Source organism: Mixophyes fleayi, chromosome 3 (genome assembly GCF_038048845.1).
Source record: "Mixophyes fleayi isolate aMixFle1 chromosome 3, aMixFle1.hap1, whole genome shotgun sequence".
In the NCBI taxonomy this organism is placed as follows: Eukaryota; Metazoa; Chordata; class Amphibia; order Anura; family Limnodynastidae; genus Mixophyes; species Mixophyes fleayi.
The window spans coordinates 246,977,706-247,000,066 of record NC_134404.1 but is presented as its reverse complement, the minus strand read 5'-3'; the positions used below and the strand labels follow the sequence as shown (position 1 = coordinate 247,000,066).

The following is a 22,361-nucleotide window of genomic DNA, read 5'->3' as shown; positions in this document are numbered from 1 at the left end:
CTGGGTCTGTCATGGCCTGATCTTACTGTCACGGGCACTAGGAGTCTTTACCCAGGGATCACCAGGTGGTAGGCTTACCAGAGCAATGTAGATGGTAATAGGGTACTCTGGTAGCTGGGTGATCACGGACCAGGAAGCAGCAGATGATGAGATGCTCAGGAAAGTCTAGGACTAGCAGCACTGGCAATATGGAGGCAATAGTACACGAGGAACTGTAGGACAAGGACACGTGAAGGTAGTCAGTGGTCTGCGGTAGCAAGTTGTACCACTGCTATAGTGATGAGGAATGTCCAACAGAAACGAGGAGGTGATGAGAGTCAGCGGTCTGCGGATAGCAAGTGGTACCGCTGTCTGAGTGAAGGAGTGGAATCCAAGTGGAGGTATCCAGGGAGTCAGTGGTCTGCGATAGCAAGTTGTACCACTGCTATGTGAAAGGATACTGGAACAGGTGATACTGGAAACAGGGATCAGTGGTCTGCTAGCAGCAAGTTGTACCACTGAATATATATGTGAGGAGGTGCACGGGGAGAGGCTGCAACACAGGATATACACAGGCACCTTATATACGATCCACAGTAACATGCACAATATATATATATAAATGACTGAACAGGTCTGCAAATATAGAAAGTCTCTTGAAGTAGTCCAGCACAAGTTAACACAGTCAATGATGGCAATAGACTCAGCGGATAGCAGACTCCAGAGGAGAACCAACACAGTCCAGCAAGATATGCAATACACCAGCACAGTCAATGAGAAGTATGCATACCGTGGTTCAGAAGCATGTAGTCAGATAGGAGTGCAGGGATACCTGAGCGGCAGGAGGCCGGCTGGATGAGAAGTCCCAGGATACCTGAGGCAGCAGTCAGTAGGTGCAGCGCACAGATAAGTAGACCAACAGGGACACGAATCCACAGGAATCAATAACACGTGGAACTGGACTCACGCAGGACCCAGGAGAGTGGAGACGATCCAGCAGAGGAGTAGTAGATGAGATATAAATCCAATGCAGACAGGAGGGTAGACCTGCGGGACACGTGAAGGCGTGGAGAGCGGATCAGCAGTAGATGGATGATAGCGCGGTCAGCAGCAGCAGGGCTCTGCGGTACACGGAGGTAACCAGTAGCAACCAATAGTTGTCAGTAGCGATGGAACACGGGATAGCAGAGTAGACCAGGAGCTGTTGATCACGGAGAGTAGCAAATGGCAATGAGAGCAGCAGTCTCGAGGAAACACAGGAGAGCTGAGAAGAGACTGCGGTGCACAGGAGCAGCGGATAGGAATCAGCTAACTTGTCACGATGATGAACACAGGCGAGTTGTAGGCTGGAGACTGTAGTGCACGGAAGCAGCGGGTAGACATCAGCTAACAATCCCGATGATGAACACAGGCGAGTTGTAGGCTGGAGGCTGTAGTGCACGGAGGCAGCGGATAGGAATCAGCTCACGGACTTCATGAGGAACAGGTGAGTGGATGTAAAGTAACGGTGGGAGAGCACAGAGGCAGCGGGTAGGAACCAGCAAACAGTCACAGTGAAATATAATAGCGATGATGTGGATAGAGGACTGAAGTGCACGGAGGCAGCGGATAGGAATCAGCAAACAGTCACAATAATAAGTAATAGCGTTGAAGTGGTTTGGAAGACTGTAGTGCACGGAGGCAGCGGATAGGAATCAGCAAACAGTCACGATGATACAGTTGATGGTAGAAGTGGTATGGGAACCACAGTAGTAGAAGTGGTTTGGAAACCACAGAGGTAGAAGTGGTTTGGAAACCACAGGAATCAGCAGCGCTGAAAACACGAGGAATACAGGAACACCTTCAGAGACTCATAGGGAATGAGACTCCAAGATCAGGCCACGTGGTGTTGACCACAGGTGCTTAATATAGGGAGGTTGCCTGATCTGCCAATTGAGTTAAAGGGACATACACTGGATTATAGGAAAGGGCTGCGCATGCGCAGACCCTCAGCATGGAGGACGGCCACGGTTCCTAAATGTCCGGGAAGAGGCACTCACGGTACGGTGAGTGACAGGGTGGGAGCAGCAAGGTCCCAGGGGTCCCAAATGTAGTAGAGGCTAGGAAAGATAGGGCCCATTGTGCAGCAACATGTAAAAGAGGCTCAGGAACAACAGAGTAAAAGTTATGATAAAAGTGCTGTTATTCGATCTTTCAAGCCTGGGGACAAGGTCCTAGTCCTGGTTCCCACCCAGAAAAGCAAACTTTTCGCCCATTGGCAGGGTCCATATGAAGTTCTAGAGGCTGTCGGTCCTGTCAATTACAGAGTCCGCCAGTTAGGTAGGAGAAGGGAGGAGCAAATATATCATGTTAACCTCCCTAAACCTTGGCATGATGAGGAAACCTCTCTTCAGGTAGTGAGTACTGCCATTGAAAAGTCTGAAGTGCCCATAGAGCCAGCTTTGTCCATTCAGCAGAGACAACAGACTGAAGAAATGATTAACCGGAACAGGGATGTCTTTTCTTCCATTCCTGGGCACACTACCTTAATCGAACACGACATTGTCACTGCGCCAGAAGTCATTGTAAAGCAGAAGCCGTATCGTATTCCAGAAGCCAGACGGGTGGACGTGAGAAAGGAGGTCGAGAAGATGGTCCAGTTAGATGTGATTGAAGAGTCCACTAGTGAGTGGAATATTCCCATTGTGCTTGTCCCTAAACCCAATGGGACAATTAGGTTCTGCAATGACTTTAGGCGCCTAAACAGTATGTCGCAGTTTGTTGCCTATCCGATGCCACGTGTGGATGAACTAGTGGAAAATCTTGCTGGTAGCAATTATTTAACAACCCTTGATCTAACAAAGGGTTATTGGCAAGTTCCCCTGACTTCCACGGCCAAGCCAAAGACTGCATTTTCCACCCCTGATGGTCTCTATCAATATAAAGTCCTACCCTTTGGGTTGCATGGGGCACCTGCTACCTTCCAAAGGGCCATGAATAAATTGCTACGACCTCACACAGCTTATGCAGCCGCTTACTTGGATGATATAGTGATTTATACCCCAGACTGGGGATCACATTTAGCCAAAGTTGAGGCGGTCTTAGCTTCATTAAGGTCAGCAGGCTAACCCAGAGAAATGTGACATAGCCATGAGAGAAGCCAAATATTTGGGGTACGTTGTTGGTCGAGGGTGTGTAAAACCCCAGCTAGACAAAGTGGAGGCAGTCAAAAATTGGGCAAGACCAGAAAAAAAGTCACAGTTAAGAACCTTTTTAGGCTTAGTAGGTTCCTACAGACGGTTTGTAAGCCACTTCGCCACTAGAGCTGCTCCACTAACGGACATGTTAAAAGAAAGTTGTCCAGATAGATTAACTTGGTCTGATTCTGCAGAAACCGCCTGGTCTGATCTTCAGTTAGCTCTTTGTTCCTCCCCAGTTCTACAAGCACCGGATTTTACCAGGAGGTACTTCCTCCAAACTGATACTTCTGGTGTTGGCTTAGGTGCAGTCTTGTCACAGGAGAAGAATGGAGTAGAAAATCATGTCCTGTACCTAAGTCGTAAGTTGCTTCCAAGGGGAACAAAAATATGCCACTGTGGAGAAAGAATGTCTTGCCATAAAATGGGCTATAGAAGCTCTGCGCTATTATCTCCTAGACAGAGAGTTCACCTTAATAACAGAGCATGCACCATTGAGATGGATGCAGAGCAACCGGTAGGTAAATGCCAAGGTAACCCGCTGGTTCTTGGCACTACAACCTTTCAAGTTCTCAGTAGAAAATAGACCTGGGATTCTGCACAAGAATGCAGATGCATTGTCACGAAAATAGGCGCTCCTCGCGAAGTCCGCATCCCCCTACTTGGAGACGCTAGGGGGAGGGATATGTGACAAAGGGAGGCATTTATCTGACAATATGCAAAGAAAACATACAAGTAGAGTAAGACATTGACGCAGTTATGCACCTAGATTCAGGTTAAACCAAGTAAAGACTTATGTGTAGTTTAAAGTTGGTTAACTTACATGATTTAAAAGCTGCTTCCTCTCAGAAAACAGACAGGGTGTGTCTGTTAGTTGAAACAGAGCCAGTGATGGGCGTTTTCTCTTAAAGAGAAGGTGGGTGTGTCACCTGTCCATCAAGCTAAGGCTGGGGGAGGAGTATCATGTATAAAAGCTTGTTTGTGCCATTTGTTCACTGAGACCAACGTTGGGAAAGCTGGCTGGTCCTGAGAGAGAGCTGGTCTATGTATAGCTAGCGTTTAGGGTCTCAATGATTGCTGTGCAAGTACACGGTGTCAAAACATTTACCATCCTGACAATAAAGCACCATAAAAAGGAAGACGTTGTTTGCGTGTGCTTCTGCAGTAGCGGGCTATTGCCACAATAAATATATATATATATATATATATATATATATATATATATATATATATATGTATATATATATATATATATATATATATATATATATATAATTATGTCTCATTTTATGAGGCTAATATCATATTAATAGTAAGGGACCAGCAAAAAAAAGTTATGCCAGACAGCAGTGCCCACATCATACCTCATAATTGTGCCCCCAATTTATCTTATGCCTCATAGTTGTACCCACAGTTCATATCATGCCACATAGTTGTGCCCCCAATTAATACTATGCCACAGCTGCCCCAGAAATTCATAGTATGCCACAGTTGCCGCCAGAAATACATACTATGCCACATTTTATGCCACAGTAATGCCACCAATTCACTCTATACCTCACAAAGTGTCTCAAAATATTTTTAAGATACACAAAAAGGCCCCCAATCACTGTTATGCCTCACAAAGTGCCCCCAAATTATTTTAAGCCACACATTAAATGCTCCCAATGAATATTCAGCCATACAAAAATGCCCTCAATGACTGTTATGCCTCACAAGTGCCTCAAAAATAAATTTAAGCCACTAATAAATGAATAAAAAATTATATAATTGTGTACTTACCTCTTCCAGGCATGAACCGTTCCGCAATGGTACTTGGGAGGAACTGCGCAGTTCACTGTCCACAAGTTGTCAGAGAACAGAGCTGAACTAAAAGGAATAAATGACAGCCTGAACTGCTGCGCGTGCGTGGGGTTTCCGATTGATGTTTTTCAAGGACACTCTTTGGATGCACAATGGGATCTAGAACTATTTTGTTCCGTCCCTAGCCCTATGATATGAACAAAACGTTTTGATTGCTCTTTGTACAGCATGCATCAGTATTGTCAGAGGAAAGCTTGGTGATTTCACCATGTGAAGTCACTATAAAGTTCTTCTTAGTAGTTTAGATATTGTAATGTGCATGAGATAGCTGAGTAATCTAAACCGCTTTGAAAATCTGCTGAATTTCCTTCATTTGAGTATCTGCAACAATCGGACTGTTTAATTTGGTTCAATTGCTGCTCCTTGAATGGCAAAATATGTGGTTCCAGTTTGTGATTCACCCTCGTGTTCCCTCCTGTTTGAACTTTTATGGTTGCATTGTATATCTTTTCCCAAAAAATCTTTTTATTAGAAATTTTCATCATGGTATACAAGCTTTCAACATACAATATTTGTGTCATAAGCATAAAACAAATACAAATATGTGAGCTACAACAGACATTGATAAATTGTCACTTCAAATAAATACAATACAAAGTAGAGAAAGAATGAGGATTTAGATTTATTATACTAAATACAACATTTTTTGCATTTTAAGACTTTTAATTTAGAATGAGAGCTTAACAATTCACACTGAACTCAAACCACTGTAGCTTTCTTTAGAATGAAATTCTGTAGGAAGATTTCTATTCATCACCTGCAGCGCATAGGCACAAGCACTTTTTCTTTTTATTCAAATATTTTGTGACACTGATTTCAATTAACTCAATCAAATGTGTTAGTGCGGAAGAACTAAACCCATAAAACTCTGTGGCACTAATTCTGATACCTGATATCGGTCTGATATAATTTGCCTGCCTAAATATAAAATATACATGAACGAAGACTGATGTGAGTGAGTTCTCTGTACAGCACTGCGGAATTAGTGCTGCTATATAAATAAATGGTGATGATGAAGAGCGCTTGAAGCTTTGATACTGCTAAAAAAAAATTTTTTTAAATTAATTGACTGTAAGAAGCATTCAAATGTGATTCTTGGAGAACTAATAAGCAAAGTAAAATATAAGACACCCTGTAAACTCTTTGGTTGTTTTTTTTTCTATTATTACATAGCTCCCAAGTGGCCTTATGTAGACAGTCCTACGTTTTATCCCAACTGTCAGGATATGTAGGAGATGTGTTCAGCTCACTACAGCCTCCCCACGCATATGCCATGGTTAATGCAGGGGTGTATTTAGGGGAGGGGACAGGCTTGTGCTTCAGAAATGCTAGGCACCCCCAGGGGATGTTGCTCCCACAATGTGACACAACCTTTGTAAGGGGGTTGGCCATGTCCAGATTCCCCAAAAAATAGAACATTGGAAGGTATTCTATTATGTATGCTGTCCATGCCAGATGAGAACACTCTTCACCCTTTAACTGAAATTTTTTTGTAGTCCAAAATGAAAAGTTTATTATGAAAATAGTGTTCAGTTGTAAATATTGTGTAAACTTAAATATAAATTATTTGTGCTCACATATACAATTTGAAGACTAGCTCATATAAGAAATACAGAATAAACCAAACAAGCTGTCCTAGAGAGGTTGAAATTACACCTATTGTAACCAATGATTCTCCCTGACAGGACATTGTAAATTACCTGTGGTTGGTACATGGATCTAGTGTATTACAGTTTAAATAATGCTTATTTTTATACAATTTGGACTTCTGTTGCTCCAAAATTACAGGGGATAGGTTCTCCAAGCAGTTGACAGCATTTGTAAAATAAGCACATTTAAAGAAAAAAAAATAAGACAAAAAAACCCACATCCGAGCAAAAACGTGTATATATATATATATATATATATATATATATATATATATATATATATATATATATATATATGCTACCACAATGAAGTACATTAGCAATGAAATACAACAAAAGTGGCTTCTCTATATATGCACGCATGTACATAACGTTTATTATGACACAGAGAAAGATACTAAACATTGGAAATTATATTTAGGGTGTTTTTGTGGTATTGCACTAGTGATTAGTGTATTTTTCACTATTTTTGCTTGATTTGTTCCCAATAAAAAGTCAATAATATTATACCAAAAACCTTCTGTCCTACCCACCAAAAAAGTTTATAAAAACTATAAGAGAACTGTTGGAATTGAATTAGCACTTTGTGAATACCATTGTGGATACTTTTTTTGCCAATACAAGGGCTCATTTATTAACATTGCGTGCACTGAACCACAACAATCAATCACCAATTAGCTTTTTAGGTTCAGAGTACAAGTTACACCATGACAGCAAATATCCAGGGATATATTAGGAATTAAAAATGGTCAAGGAAAATATTCTGAAATCTACCTTGTGGTAGGTGTGGCCTATTTGGTAGTAGGTAGGGGCAAATCATCAGTAAGCGGGCCGGCGGTGTGGGTGCCACCATGCAGTCGGATGTGGGAGTAACCTATATGCAAGGAGTGTAGCCTTCGCATTAGATAGTGTTAGGCCATTCTCCAACTATTTCACTTTAAAACACACTGGCAAGGATGCGTGCACCACTGTTAGGTGCATGTGGTTCCCCCTTTAATCAGAGCAGCATAAAGTGGGACATATCTCCCTCCTCTCTCTAGTCAATACATGAGACAGTCCCACCACATTTGGGATGGTCTGTTTCCAACTTACTTGTCCTTACAGCTGTCTCTACCTGCTGGTGTCTTAATCTCAGCTGCTGTTTGAAGAGATCCTGAAATATTTAAAAACAGCCATAGTTACTATTCACCTCCTGGAAAGCCGAGCAACTAATAAACTCTCTATGCCCCACAACAAGTTCCAACATTAAATCAGTAACATTCACATTTAACAAATAGTTCTATTTCTCCTATTTAGCACATTATTAGCACCCCCAGTTGCTTCACACACATTACAGCAATCAGCTATACCCTCAACATTACAGCAATCCTCCCAAATTACAGCAATCCCCCAACCCTACAGAACAGCAATCTGTTATACCACCCACACATTACAGCAATACTCCCCAGTCTCTCCACACTATAGCAATACACCCAGCAATCCCCTCTCTGACAACTTTGCACAGAATGTAGTCCAATGTACATAGGTGGCCGATCTCCTCTGCCGGGTGAAAAATATATAAATCGCTTATTTAAAAAAATAGAATTGGAAGAGGGGAAAAATTAAAGACATCAGGTGGTCCCATTAATCCACCAGCCTTCCTGGAAAAGTCCCGTTAAAACCTATGGCCAATCTGCTACTGCAGGTTTCAGTGTATCTGTGCAATGTGTTGTAGTGCAAATACAACTACATGCAAAATTATTAAATGAGCCCTTATGAATGGTTTTTGTCTTTGTTGTTGTTGTTAACTGTTTAATTTTGGACACCTTAAAATGGATAAAAAGGTGCACATAACACACAAGAAAATAATTTTGGAGCCACAATTTCTAGTCCTTTGTTGGCAATATACAATATATGGTTATGTTTGAGTTCAATAAATGGTTTCATTTTTGCTAGTCATGTTTATTGTTCCATAAGTAATTGTAATTGTTGCATTGTAACTTTAGTTACTGCACCCTGTTCACTGTTTTGAAACCTCAATTTGCAATTAACATTTTTATACCTTGTATTTATCAATTAATTTTTTTTAATCTGTTGCAGTTTATATGCCCGGTGTGCAAAGAAACCACCAACTGTCACAATATGGACAGCAGCAGACTGGGCGTTCCATGTCTCCACATTCATCTCCCGGAGGTCAAATTCATGCTGGTATGGGCAACTTTCCACAGGGAAACTCCAGTGGGAATTATGGACCGCAGGCAAGCCAGTATGGCCCGCAAGGTAAGTTAAAAATTTCTAAAACACATTATATTTAATGTACGTGTCCTTAGTTATAATATTTGCGGAATAAATATTATAATATACACAGAGATGTGCCTCTGTTGTCGTCATTTAGATCCATAAAATAATATGTTTGACTAGCACTGGATCATTGACTAATGGGGTTGAACCAGGGGCTCCTCATAAACTTATGTGTTCTTAGTGATTTTTGGGTGCTGTACAGTATAAAGCTCCTTTGAGTCACATCAGAAAATGTTGGCAATAAATGCCTCATTTGTGTAACGGTATGTAAGTTATCACTAAAAATAAAACCTAACCCTTATGTTCTCTTCTTACTTATCCATTATATTTTTATTTCGATGCAGCACCCAAAATCTAATGTTTTTGATTATAGTCATTTGTTTTGTACACCAGACTAAATCAGCACAATTACTGTTTTTCAGCCTTACTCTCTCGTGCCATAGTATACTAGGTACATCAGAAATAATTTTTGATTTCTTATTTTTGACTAGCTTAGCTACGCCTTAGAAGTATTATTACTAATTGAAACATTTCATTACTGTAGGTACCAGGGGGTTAAATGCACAGCCTCATCTGCAGAATAACCCTTTGGTTATAGCAGTTGACTGCTGGTTTCTGGATTATCAAGCTCCAGCCTGGACCCACATTTACAAGTGTGTGGGCACCCGGACTTGGCTTTGTGACACGTCCAGCTGATACGGGCCAGCCCGGCAGCTGCTGGATTCATTGTCTTTAATGTTTTGAGCCATCTGTTTTCTGTCAGTGCCCTCGTCAGTGAATTACTAATCCATTAGGAAAGCATGGGAAGATGACTGGCCTCCTTATTCCTGGATTTCCCTCTATGCTCTCTCTTTTATTTATTTGTCTTTGGCACTGGGTTAGAGTTAGATATTTACTGTCTTCCAGCTTGACACTAACGTTAAAGGCACATTCAGAGCAAAATTTTTATCTCATTAACATAAAAAATGTGCAGGTCACACATTTTGTAGTTTTATTTTTTTAATATTACAGATGTAATCTGTACAGCAAAATTTAACTAACTTGTCTGTACAGTTAGTTCCTATGACCGATAGTTATCACATTTTCCATTGAGGTGAAAGAGTATAATAGTGACTAGCTATATAACATTTACCAAACAATATTCCAAATCACGTTCCAGCTTGGTTGATTGAATCTCAATTATTACCTTTACTTGACTTTTACTCTAGAGGCTGAGGATTGTCAATTGACCTTATCCAATGTGTGCTATTAGGATACTTAACATGTCTGGCAAATTTATTATTTAATTATTATGCTTAAAAATTTAATTTTCAGGACTGGTTTATTGGTATAAAATCCCTGTTGTGAAATGCACATAACAACAAAATAAGGGGTAAATGGGCTTTAAAAAAGGTGCAGATTTCTGGCTGGTCTTCCTGCTCACCCTCCCCCCCCCAATGCATCGCACAGCCTGACGTGTGGTGAGAGCATAGGTGGGAGCAGGTGAAATGTGAGGATGGAAGGGGGTTGGGGCACGGTGAATCGCATCATTATGGCCCCACCCCCATGAAGCAGCGGTGAAAAAGCACAGTTTTGCCGTAGGGCAAAAATGGCGCAATTTATTACAAATCTTGTCATGCCGGAGTCCAGAAGACCTATCCGGAGTTCAGGAGTCTCCCAGACATTCCAGGAGAGTGGGCAGGTATGGGTGAAAGGGAGGAGCAGGTAAATAACATACGCTCATTTTGTAATGCACAATTTGCCCATGCACGCCTCATGCCTCGTTTATTGATACATTAAAATGTCTTATATAGATAAATCAGGGAATAGAATTATGGCTTAAACTGTTTTGCAGACTCTTTTGATTACAGCGTTTTTAATCTAAAGTTTCTCACTCTTCCAAACTCTGTGTACAGTGACTATGATTATTTTTACAGAATGCATAGTATTTCTTGCCAGATTTTTAACACAAGCTTATTATAAGCAATACTATAAAAAAGCTCAAGATGGGGCATGGTTTGGATGCCATGAGCGATGGCTGCCTTCTTTGTTAGCTCTGTGTAACTGGGGCAAAAACGGGCTAAAATCGGAGAATACCCCTTTCTCCTTCTAGCACACTTGTCGGCTGTGGATACAAGAGCTGCTGGCCTGCACCCTGTGACTGCTCTGCCGGGAGTGCGAGCTGGAAGAGGTTTCTCGGTATTGAGGACCTTTTGAGAGCTGTGGAGTTGCCTGGCGCTGGGACCCTGTAGTGGACTTGCGACGGCTGGAACGCCCTGGACAATCATATATAACCTAATTGGGTATACTACCTTTTCTGTGCCTTCCTGCTGAGCTGAGAAGCGGGCGGGTGTTGCGGTCCGTTCAGAGGCCTACTTCCGGTTCGGGAGCCTTGGCCTCGAGTACCCACTTCCCCACCAACGAGTGACTTCCGGAAGGGGCTACGCGGCTCAACTCATCGCCACCTCGCTGCTTGAAGTGGGTCCTGCTGGCCACTGAGGAGGTATCTCAGCTTTGCTCTTGGTAGAGAGCTGAAATAGTGTGCTTGACAATCGTGGTACTTGGCCCTGATTTTTTTTTTAATGGCCAGTGGCACAATAATAATATGCAGTGATCCCTGCAGCAGTGTTCAACTATTTACCACTTTAGGTTGAATCTGTCCAGCGATTACAGAGCTTTTTTTGAAGCACATCTTATACCATTGTGTATTGACATCCTGTAATTAAAGTAATTTTATCATTTTCCAATAAGCATTGTCTAAGCGATTTCTTATGTTTCCAAACCACAAACAATTTATTTAGCAGAAGCAAAAGTTTTAGCAATTACATAATTATAATACAGTACAGCCGATATCAAATACATACATACCGCCGCGCCCTCGCTGCGCTCTGCTGGTACCAGCTACAGTACTTTACTCTAGAAGACTGTGGTCAGAGATGACTGCAGCTGGTCCCAGCAAAGCTGTATTATATACGCTCAGTGTTACAGAGAAAACAATACAGATGATGTGGCTTGCTTCTATTGGTCCAGGCTTCAGTAGAGTCCAGTGTACTGCAAGTCATAGGCCAGTTCAAACCAAAATATCCAAAGGTGGGGGTCAGCTCTCCAGGGGATGCACTCCGATTTTCTCGCCAAGAATCCAGTTTAAACTAGTCTATTCACATTATACAGGCAGTATCATTTTAAACATTTATTCCCTAACATCGCTAACTAAAGTATGCAATGTCCGATTCCTTCGGCGAACAAACCGGACAACTGCGGATAAATAGGGGATTAAAATGATACTAAACATGAGATATTTCCTGTAACCTGAACCTTAAATATCACTAAAGTGTACATATAACCTTATAATATATATATAACTATAAATCAAATATCATCTGCTCATAAACAACTGTGGAATGGAACCATTATAAATATGAAATATATAAATAAATGAATGTGGGAGTGCGAGTGTATGTGTGCGTATTTTATCGTGCGATCGCGCCATGTTACGTGGCGTACTGATCGCAATTGCACGGTAAAACAATATTAACCAATATACTTTTGTTCATCCAATTATATGACTTCGACACTGTCATCACCCTGCTGAATATAATATTGTATCTTCCAGGGATCACAGGTATCCCTCCGGCATAATAATGGAAATTTTTGAATTAACATGCAGGATACCCACCTGGTGTGACACTGTAAGCAACAGATCGTCAGGCGAAGTCTACCATCAAATTTTGCTGGCTTTACATACTAGATAGTCTGTCATGGCTCCTACAAAGATTAAGCCTACTGTCTTGACTCCTCCACTTAAATTTCAACCAAAACCTAAGTCTGTATCAAGCTCTCCTTCTACCTCAAGAGATTCTTCTCCATCGGCCCGGGCCAAGGAGCCAGAGATGCCCCATTAACAGCGCGCGTTTTGCACTCTACCCTACACCAGATGCTAATTGCTCTTCGGGCTGACCTGACTTTTGAGATGAGAGCGACAATCAGAGGTTTGAAATCAGATATTACTGAGATTGGAGATCGTACAGACCATATTGAGACAAAGATGGGGGAAGTGGTTGCTTTCCATAAAGACCCCTCCTCCTCACATCACTCTCTCCAGGATGAGGTTGCCTTTCTGAGAGGTAAAGTGGTGGATCTGGAAAACCGCTCCCGCAGAAATAATATCAAGATCAGGGGCATTCCGGAATCTGTCTCCAATGCAGACTTACAAGAGTATGCCGTCTCTCTGTTCAAGCAGCTACTTCCCGCGGGGGATGATAAGGACTTCCTCATTGATCGTATTCACCACCTTCACTCTCCTCTGGGTTCATTTCTTCCATATCAAGGAGGCCATACTTCAAGCGGCACGGTACCCGGGTAGTGCTTCAACGCTTGGGGATCTGCAGCTCTTTCAGGACCTGTCCCTCACCACCATCAACCAAAGAAGAGCTCTCCATCCAATAACGACAGCCTTGCGAGCAAACGATATCTCTTACCGCTGGGGCTTTCCGGTCAAGCTGCTGGTTCGACATGAGGTGTCCTCGTATGTCATCTCGTCCCTTGAAGCTGGTACCAAACTTCTATAGGAATGGCATATATCCCTTCCACCTAGAACCGCTTCTAGCAAGTCGCCGCTTCAATCAGAATAGACTCACATTTCTAAAGACTGAGGTTTAATGTCTTGGCTAAAGCCGTAAAGTCTCACAGCTTCTACAGCATTACTTGTGCCTAATGTTTAGCACCTTCTGTTTGTACTGATGTGTTTTGTAAAAAAAAAAAAATCTGTATTTGGTGCATAAGTAAAAATGTGTATCAATGGGTTTACTTAAGGATAGTTTATGGCCTTGCTGGTTTAGGGTTGTTGCAGTGGGGGGCCTGGTGCTCCCGATGGGTATACATCCCTCCTTGCACTGTCCATATTGTTTTTGTTGTAATATAGCTTTTTACAAGATATCAGAGGTTTAATGTGATGTTATTTTATCGTTACACTGTTGCTGATTTAGTTTTTCTCCCCCTTTTTTTTATGTTTTCTTCTTTTCTGAGTTTTACACGGGTGGGATCAAGGTCCACCACCTCCCCACATGGTATCCAGTTTGCCACATGCTTTCCTCTGTGGCAAATGCTCTGACCCCATTCTACCGGTTAGTTAAATTTTTTTTTCCCCTCTTTTTCTTTTGAACCCTTCCACCCTGGCTCCCCTTCTCCCCGGATCACTCGCATTACATGTTTTAAGAATAGTTCAGACTCATAGCTTTCTCTTTTCAGGTCTCATAACCTATGGTTCGGTTTTACTCTTTGAATGTTAAGGGACTTAATTCCCCAAATAAACGCAGATTGGCACTTACTACATTCCACAATATTCCAAAAATATTGTCACAATATATTCAGGTGAACAACCCAGAGGACACATCTATTTCTGCTCATTGGTGTGCATTGAAAGCAGTACTGCGTGGCTCAGTCATTCAAATAGGTGCTCGCTTGAAAAAGCAGTACCTTGTTCGTCAGCATACACTCGAATCTACGCTGAGTGCTCTAGAATTACAGATTCAGACACGCCCCTCTAAAGCCCTTTAAAAAGAAATAAATGAGGTTAGAAAACAGCTCAATACACTTTTTATATCTCTAATGAAATCAGCCCTCACTAAATTGCGTCAGAAATTTTATTCTATGGGCAATAGAGCCAGTCGGCTCTTGGCCCGCAAACTTAGAGGTAAATAAGCCAAAAATCTCCTCAATCTAAGGGGTAATAAGATTCATAATCCTGCCGACATAGCAAACCAATTCGCTAAATATTATGCTAGACTTTATAACTTACAGGATGACAAAGATACGGTGCAACCATCAGAACTTTCCATATCTACTTTTCTTCACCACCTTAACCTCCCCTCGTTAGATCTGGATAGTTTGGGAGCTGATTAATCTCCCTTGGTCTCAGCGAGAGGTTGAGGAGGTTATCAAGCGCCTCCCTAGAGACAAGGCCCCTGGCCCGGATGGCTTTGTGAATGCCTTTTATATTACATTTCGGTCGGAGCTGGCCCCGCTTCTTACCAATCTTTACAACAATGTTTTTGCAAGAACTATAGACCGATAGCACTACTTAATACCGACCTAAAAATTTATGCCAGGTTGATAGCTGACCGCTTGAATCCTTTGTTACCTCAGCTGATCCATCCGGACCTGGGTCGCCAGGCATCAGATAACACATGGCGCATTCTAGATGTGGTAGACCTTCTGTCTGGGACCGGAGAGGAGCTTGTCATGCTTTCTCTCAATGCAGAGAAGGCGTTTGATAGGCTCCATTGGCTTTATATGAAAGAAGTTTTACTAAAATTTGGTATCCAGGGTATTATCTTACATTCTATATTAGCTCTATATCAGGGACCTTCTGTGAGAGTATTTAGTAATGATTTCCTATCTTCTCATTTCCCTATTACAAATGGAACAAGGCAGGGGTGTCCCCTTTCATCCCTTGATGTTCGTTATGGCTATAGAACCTCTAGCGCATACAATCAGACAGGCTTATCAATTCCCAGGCATTACTTTTCACTCTTATACACACAAACTATGTTTAATTGCAGATGACATATTCCTATTTGTTACCAGTCCGGAGACCTCGCTGTCAGCCTTGAAATGTATCCTAGACGATTATAGTTCATCCTCGTTTTATAAATTGAATATCACTAAATCTGAGGCCCTCCCTATTAATATACCGCAATCCTCAATATCGCTCTTGCAAAGGAAATTTTCCTTTGTCTGGGTAAAGGATTCTTTGCCATATTTGGGTATACAAATTCCTCTTACCCTATCTACAGTATTTGAAACAAATTTTGCCCCAATTTTTCTACACCTTTCCTCCCTAACCAAGAATTGGCTTAACTTCGAAGTCTCCTGGCTGGATCGTATAGCTGTCTTTAAGATGATGTTATTACCCAAACTAATGTATATTTTTCGTACTATTCCTTATATCGTACCTAAACGTTTGATGGCCCGCTTTCATACGCTAATGATGACATATGTGTAGCGACAGAAATGCTCCCTTCTCTCCCATAAATGCATGGCCTTATCTAAACAAAGTGGGGTATTGATGCTAACTTACCTTATTACCAAGAGGCTTGCATATTGAGCCACCTGCGGGATTGGATACTTCCACACACATCTAAGTCATGGGTGGATATGGAGAGAACCTTGTGTCCTAGCTATCTTCTGCTGGACCTTCTTTGGACTCCCAGGTCTGCCCGCCCAACTGCTGTATACAAACTACGATCCATCTCAGATGCCATGCAGGTGTGCGATAGGATTATTGGGTTGCATATCGATTTTGCACTTCCATCTTGTAATCTTTCCCTTCAAGCAGTATGTCAACTTATCTTAGATTTAAATCTCACCGTTTGGAAAGATAGGGGGAATTTCTTCCATATCAGACTTGTTTGCCCAGGGCCTTTTTCTTCCTTTTTCTCTCCTCCAGGATCGCTATAGACTGCCATCCTCGGAGACATATAGGTACTTGCAACTTAGACACTGGGTTAGAACTGTATCTAAAAATCCCTACTCCCTCATTTCGCTCCCTTTGCCTGTTCTAGATAGACTGACAAAGGGAAGTAGTAGAGGCGGAATAACGTTCTGGTACCACTACATCTACTCCCTGATCCTCCCGGCTAAAACCCCTGCACAAACCTGGTGGGAAATGGATGTGAATCTAATTTTACTAAGCAACAATGAGAAAAATGTATGTAACCTCTCATTGTATGTCAAAATGTATTAACCATGCAGAGATGCAGGTCAAACTTATCAACCGGCTGTACCTTACGCCAGAGCGGTTGCAGAAGTTCTTTCCAAGTCAATCAAAATTTTGATGGCGCCACTGTGCACAAATAGCCAATATTTTTCATGTCTTCTGGTCATGTCCGGTGCTTCGGCCGCTCTGGAGCGAGGTATTTGTTTTGATCTCTAGTGTCTTAAACACCCCTGTTGCTCCAGATCCTGCCCTAGCTCTTCTTCATGTTTACCCAACCTCTATTCCAAAACAGGATCGCTACCTCCTGGGCCACATATTGATAGCCGCTAGAGCGACAATAGCACAAAATTGGAAGTCCCATGTTTCCCCTGCCATCACCGGAATCATCTCCAAGATACAGTATGGTTTTGAGATGGAAACAATAGATGTGCCCTATTCCTCATCTGCATCAACCCCATTATGAGATGGTTTAGGTGGCATGAATTCATCACAGAGGGTCCCGGGATTCCCCAGGATACCTCAGATTATCAACTAATTAACTCTCCAGCGGCCCTTATAGAGTCCCCTCATCCACTGAACAGTCCTCATCTCCGGGTACCCCTCCTATGTTGAAAGCGTTTTCAGACAATCTAAATCTAGGCTAATATGTCTTGTTGTATTCTATATTCTTAAATGTATACTGTTGATACTGTGAGCCTTATTTCAACTGAGTGATTCCCTTCCCCCTGCGTTGGGATTCCATGTGTGCTTCCCTTTGTATGTCATTTCTCCTTTCCCCTTTTTTTTCTGTACCCCATATACTTTTGAAAATGTTGAATAAAAATATTGATGCAAAAAAAAATAAAAGCTCAAAGTGCATTTTCCCTTCTAAAAATAATCAAATAAATAAAAATCTCAGTTACAGCTTTGATTTGAAATCTGCCATACTGCCTTAGAGACCTAGCTAAGTTCAGTAGTAAGTTTTGTGTACAAATGAATGTAGGTTAACTTATGCCCTAAAGCTTTTTATTTTTTCTTGAAAAGCTTTGTGCATTTTATTATTCTCAATTTTAACCTCTTCACTGAAGTGCTTGAGTACTGTTATTAAGTGATTTGATGTCTAGAAATGCTAGCGGGGGGTTCATGCTGCAGGCTGGAGATGCTGCTTCAGCTGTATTAAATTAAATGAAAATACCCACTTTTCGCCTCTGGTGTTTCTGAGGCTGCCTAAAAATTTGCTTTTATGAAAGGATATTGTGGGTTACTTTGTAGAGGCATTGATTACATATTTCCAAACCTGTCTCTATTTCCAGAGGTTAGTTCCTCCTTTACATTGAATGCCACTTTTTACATAACTTGTGTCCCTATCTTCTCAGTTATATAAATCTTTATGGAAACATATCTTTTCAGCAATTATTGGCACATAAAATAAATTCTAAGGCTTTATTGGGTGATCATGAGAGGTATTCTGTACACTTGTGATGGCAATTTTAGAGGGTATGTATTCCATTGGACGGTATACATCGTGAACCCATATAATAGTGCATAGTGAAAACTGTAATTCATACATAGAGGTGATAGATCAACTTTAAGTTGCAGTAGGTTGGGAAAGGAGTTGATAGATAGTTTATTTTTCTGATAATTCATGTCTAGTAAATGCCTGATGTGAAGCCCAATTGTAGGAATAAAATTTTGCACAGTATGTTTCATTTACGCTATGCAATTGATTTATTGTGGTGTAGATACACTTTTTTAAGGTATCTTAAGTTTTCACATTATTACATGCCTCTTTTACATTGGTTGTCCTTGCTCTTTTGTAGATGAGTTCATATCACTCTGGTTTGTTTGAGGTTAATTGATTAACACATTTAGATGTGCTGCTTGTTATAACATTAAAGATTGTCTGCTTATGCAGTGTAATATAAATATTAAGGTAGCTGTTCCCCGGGGAGGGGCCATCCATCGGCAAGTGGTCTAATGTACATAGGTGGCCGATCTCCTCTGCCAGTTGAAAAAATATACAAATCATTTAATTAAAGAAAATCGGGAGAGGAAAAAAATAGTCATCAGGCGGTCTCATTAAGCCGCTGGCCTTTAAGGGAAAATTCCCATTAAGGCCCAGGGCCTGATCAACCACTGGGCTGACCAGGCTGCAGCCTGGGGCGCTGGGTCCCGGGAGGCGCTGCACTGTGGGTATTTTTTTAAAAAAAAACAAAATTTTTTTTTTTAAAAAAATTTATTTATTTTTTTTTACATTTTTTTTTTCTTCATTCATTTTTTTTTTCGGGGTGGGGGAGGGGGGGGGGGTCGCCGCTGGGGATCGCCGCAGGGGGGGGGGGGTGGAGGGCTCGACGATCAAAAGCATTGGTGGTCAGTGGTTAGCAACACACAGCCAATCGCCAGGCTGCCTGTTGCTGTACAGCAGACAGGAAGCAGGACGTCTTCACTTCCTATCTGCTGATCTGAGGAGAGGAGCGATGCTGGCACAACTACAGGTAAGTGAAGGGGGGAACTGCCCTGCATATCTATAGGGAGGGGGGGGGGACTGCCCTGCATATCTATAGGGAGGGGGGGGGAACTGCCCTGCATATCTATAGGGAGGGGGGGGACTGCCCTGCATATCTATAGGGAGGGAGGGAACTGCCCTGCATATCTATAGGGAGGGGGGGGGAACTGCCCTGCATATCTATAGGGAGGGGGGCAACTGCCCTGCATATCTATAGGGAGGGGGGGGAACTGCCCTGCATATCTATAGGGAGGGGGGGAACTGCCTAGCATATCTATAGGGAGGGGGGGGGGACTGCCCTGCATATCTATAGGGAGGGGGGGGAAACTGCCCTGCATATCTATAAGGAGGGGGGGAACTGCCCTGCATATCTATAGGGAGGGGGGGGGACTGCCCTGCATATCTATAGGGAGGGGGGGAACTGCCCTGCATATCTATAAGGAGGGGGGGAACTGCCCTGCATATCTATAGGGAGGGGGAACTGCCCTGCATATCTATAGGAAGGGGGGGGAACTACCCTGCATATCTATAGGGAGGAGGGGGAACTACCCTGCATATCTGTAGGGAGGGGGGGACTACCCTGCATATCTATAGGGAGGGAGAGGGGGGACTGACATGCATATGTATAGGGAGGGAGAGGGGGACTGTCATACAAATCTATAGGGTGGGAGGGGGGGGCTGCCATGAAAATCTATAGGGAGGTAGAGAGGTTGATATGTATGAAGGAGGGCAGAGGAGGGGGGCTGATATATGTGACTGGGGGAGTTTTGATGTGACGGGGGGGGGATAGCTAGCTTGCAGAGTGGAGGTAAGGAAAATAGCTGCAAGGGGGATGGATGCAGGGTGGGAGGTAAAGAAAATGGCTGCAGCAGGGCTTAAGGAAAATGGCTGTGCGGGGGGGGGGGGGTTGTGGTTAAGGAAAATGGCTGCAGGGGGTATTTAAAAAATAGAGCAGCTTTGGGGGGCAGAATCTCATGATTGTGTGGTGGTCACATGGGTGGTCTCAGCAATCACTAGAATACTAAATATTAGTGAGATGGGGCTGGTAGAGGTTTGTATTTGATTGACAACAAATATTCAGATATTGCTTATATATGCCTGTCCAATGGGGTACTTTTAGCTGGCCATAATGGAGTGTTTTGTTTTAACTAAAGGGCCTAATCATTCAGGGTTTGCATTATAATTTATTTTTTTGCATTTTCAAAAAAGGACGCCAACTTTCCAGAAGCCAGCGAGAGGATAACAAAGTTGCAAGAGAGAAGAGCAAGGACAGGTAAGAGACAATGGCACAATCTGTCTAAATTTGAATGCTGGAGAATACACCTGAACATTCATATTCAGGAGTGTTCCTATACACCTATATATTCGGAGGAGGGGGGGGGGGGGCGCTGCGGCCGTATTAGCCTAGGGCGGCCAGAACCCTTAATCAGGCCCTGTTAAGGCCTATGACACTTGATTTTGTATTCATTTTGGACACATTAAAATGGATAGAAAAAGTTGTAGCATTTCCACCCCTTTGTTAGCAATACATATGGTTATTTGTAGATTCAATAAATGGGTTCATTTTTGCTAGTCACGTTTACTGTACTGACTTGCTATTACTGTACTCTGAACTGCTACATGTGTGAGCATATTTTAGCCAGAACAATAGAGCATTACAACCAATTCATGCAGGACAATTTGTTTGCATAACTGCAAGACATTATTTTTTAAAGCATCAATCTGTGTCTGAACAATAAATGAGCCATTATCTCAGCATAACAGATGATAATATCTGTGTAAAATATCTACATATCGGATTGCTGCAACAGAGCAGTGTTTAAACTGTTAATAATCAAAATCTCACCCACTGCAAGATAATTACATGTGTTTAACTATTTTCTAGATGCATATTTTCGTCTTTATATTATTTTCCATGTCAGCGCTGTGGAATCAGTGGCGCTAAATAAAAAAAGGTGATGATGATGGTGTATAAAGAATAAACAATTACTCGTAGCGTGGTTTTGTACTGTACTTTTAATTATTAGTGGTTGAACTAGCAATTATACAAATAATTTTTGCAGAGCAAAATAATGTTTTCTCCATATTCTTTTAATTGTGGTAAGTTAGAGTGTATATTAATATGTTAGAAAATTAATACAGTAAGAAAGCAAATGGCACTTAGATTTATCAAGTAGCGCAACTAAACACCTAAGTTTGCCTATAAAATCTGAAAAAATAATTGCACAATTTTAAGTTTAAATCTACACTACCACCTGCATGTTACATTGTAATAACCTTCTCCATGCCTAGCCAGAGCCCCAGGAAAAAGAGCTGAATAGTTCTTTTCACAGCCTGGAAAAAAACCAGAGGAATTATGAGCAGGAGTCGTAACTTGTGATTGGTCCTCCTGTTCTTACCCCCTCTCTGCTGCCATATTAAAATGGCAAACACAATTGATTTGCTGGCTTTCAAATCATCAGAGTCCCGTGAAAAATTGATGTGTGGAGCAGCCCCCCGGATCCAGTTGTGGAGAGTTAGGAAAATATAACCTGTATGTGGTAGTGCACCATTAAAATTGGCTGATATAAGGCTTCAGGGTGAGTGCTTGTATAAAGATCACAGAACTTAGCAGAAAGTATGTTATTCATTTATAACATATGTTTTCCCAATAAACAATGCAGCTGTGACTATACAGATATATCTTAAATGTTACAAGGCATGCAATCATTTTAACAATATCTAATTTTTATTAATTAAGGTAATTACTCAAGACCGCCTTCATATGCTGGAGTTCCAAACACAAACTACAGTGGCCCAGGCCCTGGCATAAATGCCAACAACCAGATACATGGGCATGGATCCAGCAGCTCTATGAACATGGGCAGAATGCCAGGCAGTGCAGTACAAAGCAGGCCATATCCTGGAAACATGGGCAATATGACCCCCAATTCTTCTGGCATTCCTCAACAGGGTGCTCCAGGGATGGGACCACCAATGCCCACTGTGAACCGTAAGGCACAGGAGGCAGCAGCTGCAGTGATGCAGGCAGCAGCTAACTCTGCTCAGAACAGGTATGTTTCATTGATTGAATGTTTGACACGTTTTCCATGTGGTGGCACAGTACTTTTCTTTTTATTCTTGCAGGTGAACAGTAGGGAAGCATTGCAATGTTTCTCTTGTCATTGACCATTATACTAGTATTGACAAGTTTTATGATGTATAGACAGGCGAGTGATATACTGTATCATTAA

At 42.0% G+C, this 22,361-nt stretch overlaps 1 protein-coding gene across 5 annotated transcripts in view; it reads left to right on the top strand.

Moving 5' to 3' along the window:
* The window catches only part of ARID1B (AT-rich interaction domain 1B), an 835,793-nt gene that overhangs the window by 642,773 nt on the left and 170,659 nt on the right, over positions 1-22,361 (top strand). For all 5 annotated transcript variants that reach the window (XM_075203385.1, XM_075203384.1, XM_075203383.1 and 2 more), the window contains 2 exons: positions 8,747-8,926; positions 21,869-22,181. In XM_075203385.1, the coding sequence (XP_075059486.1) occupies positions 8,747-8,926; positions 21,869-22,181 (493 nt within the window). The remainder of the gene's footprint in view (positions 1-8,746; positions 8,927-21,868; positions 22,182-22,361) is intronic.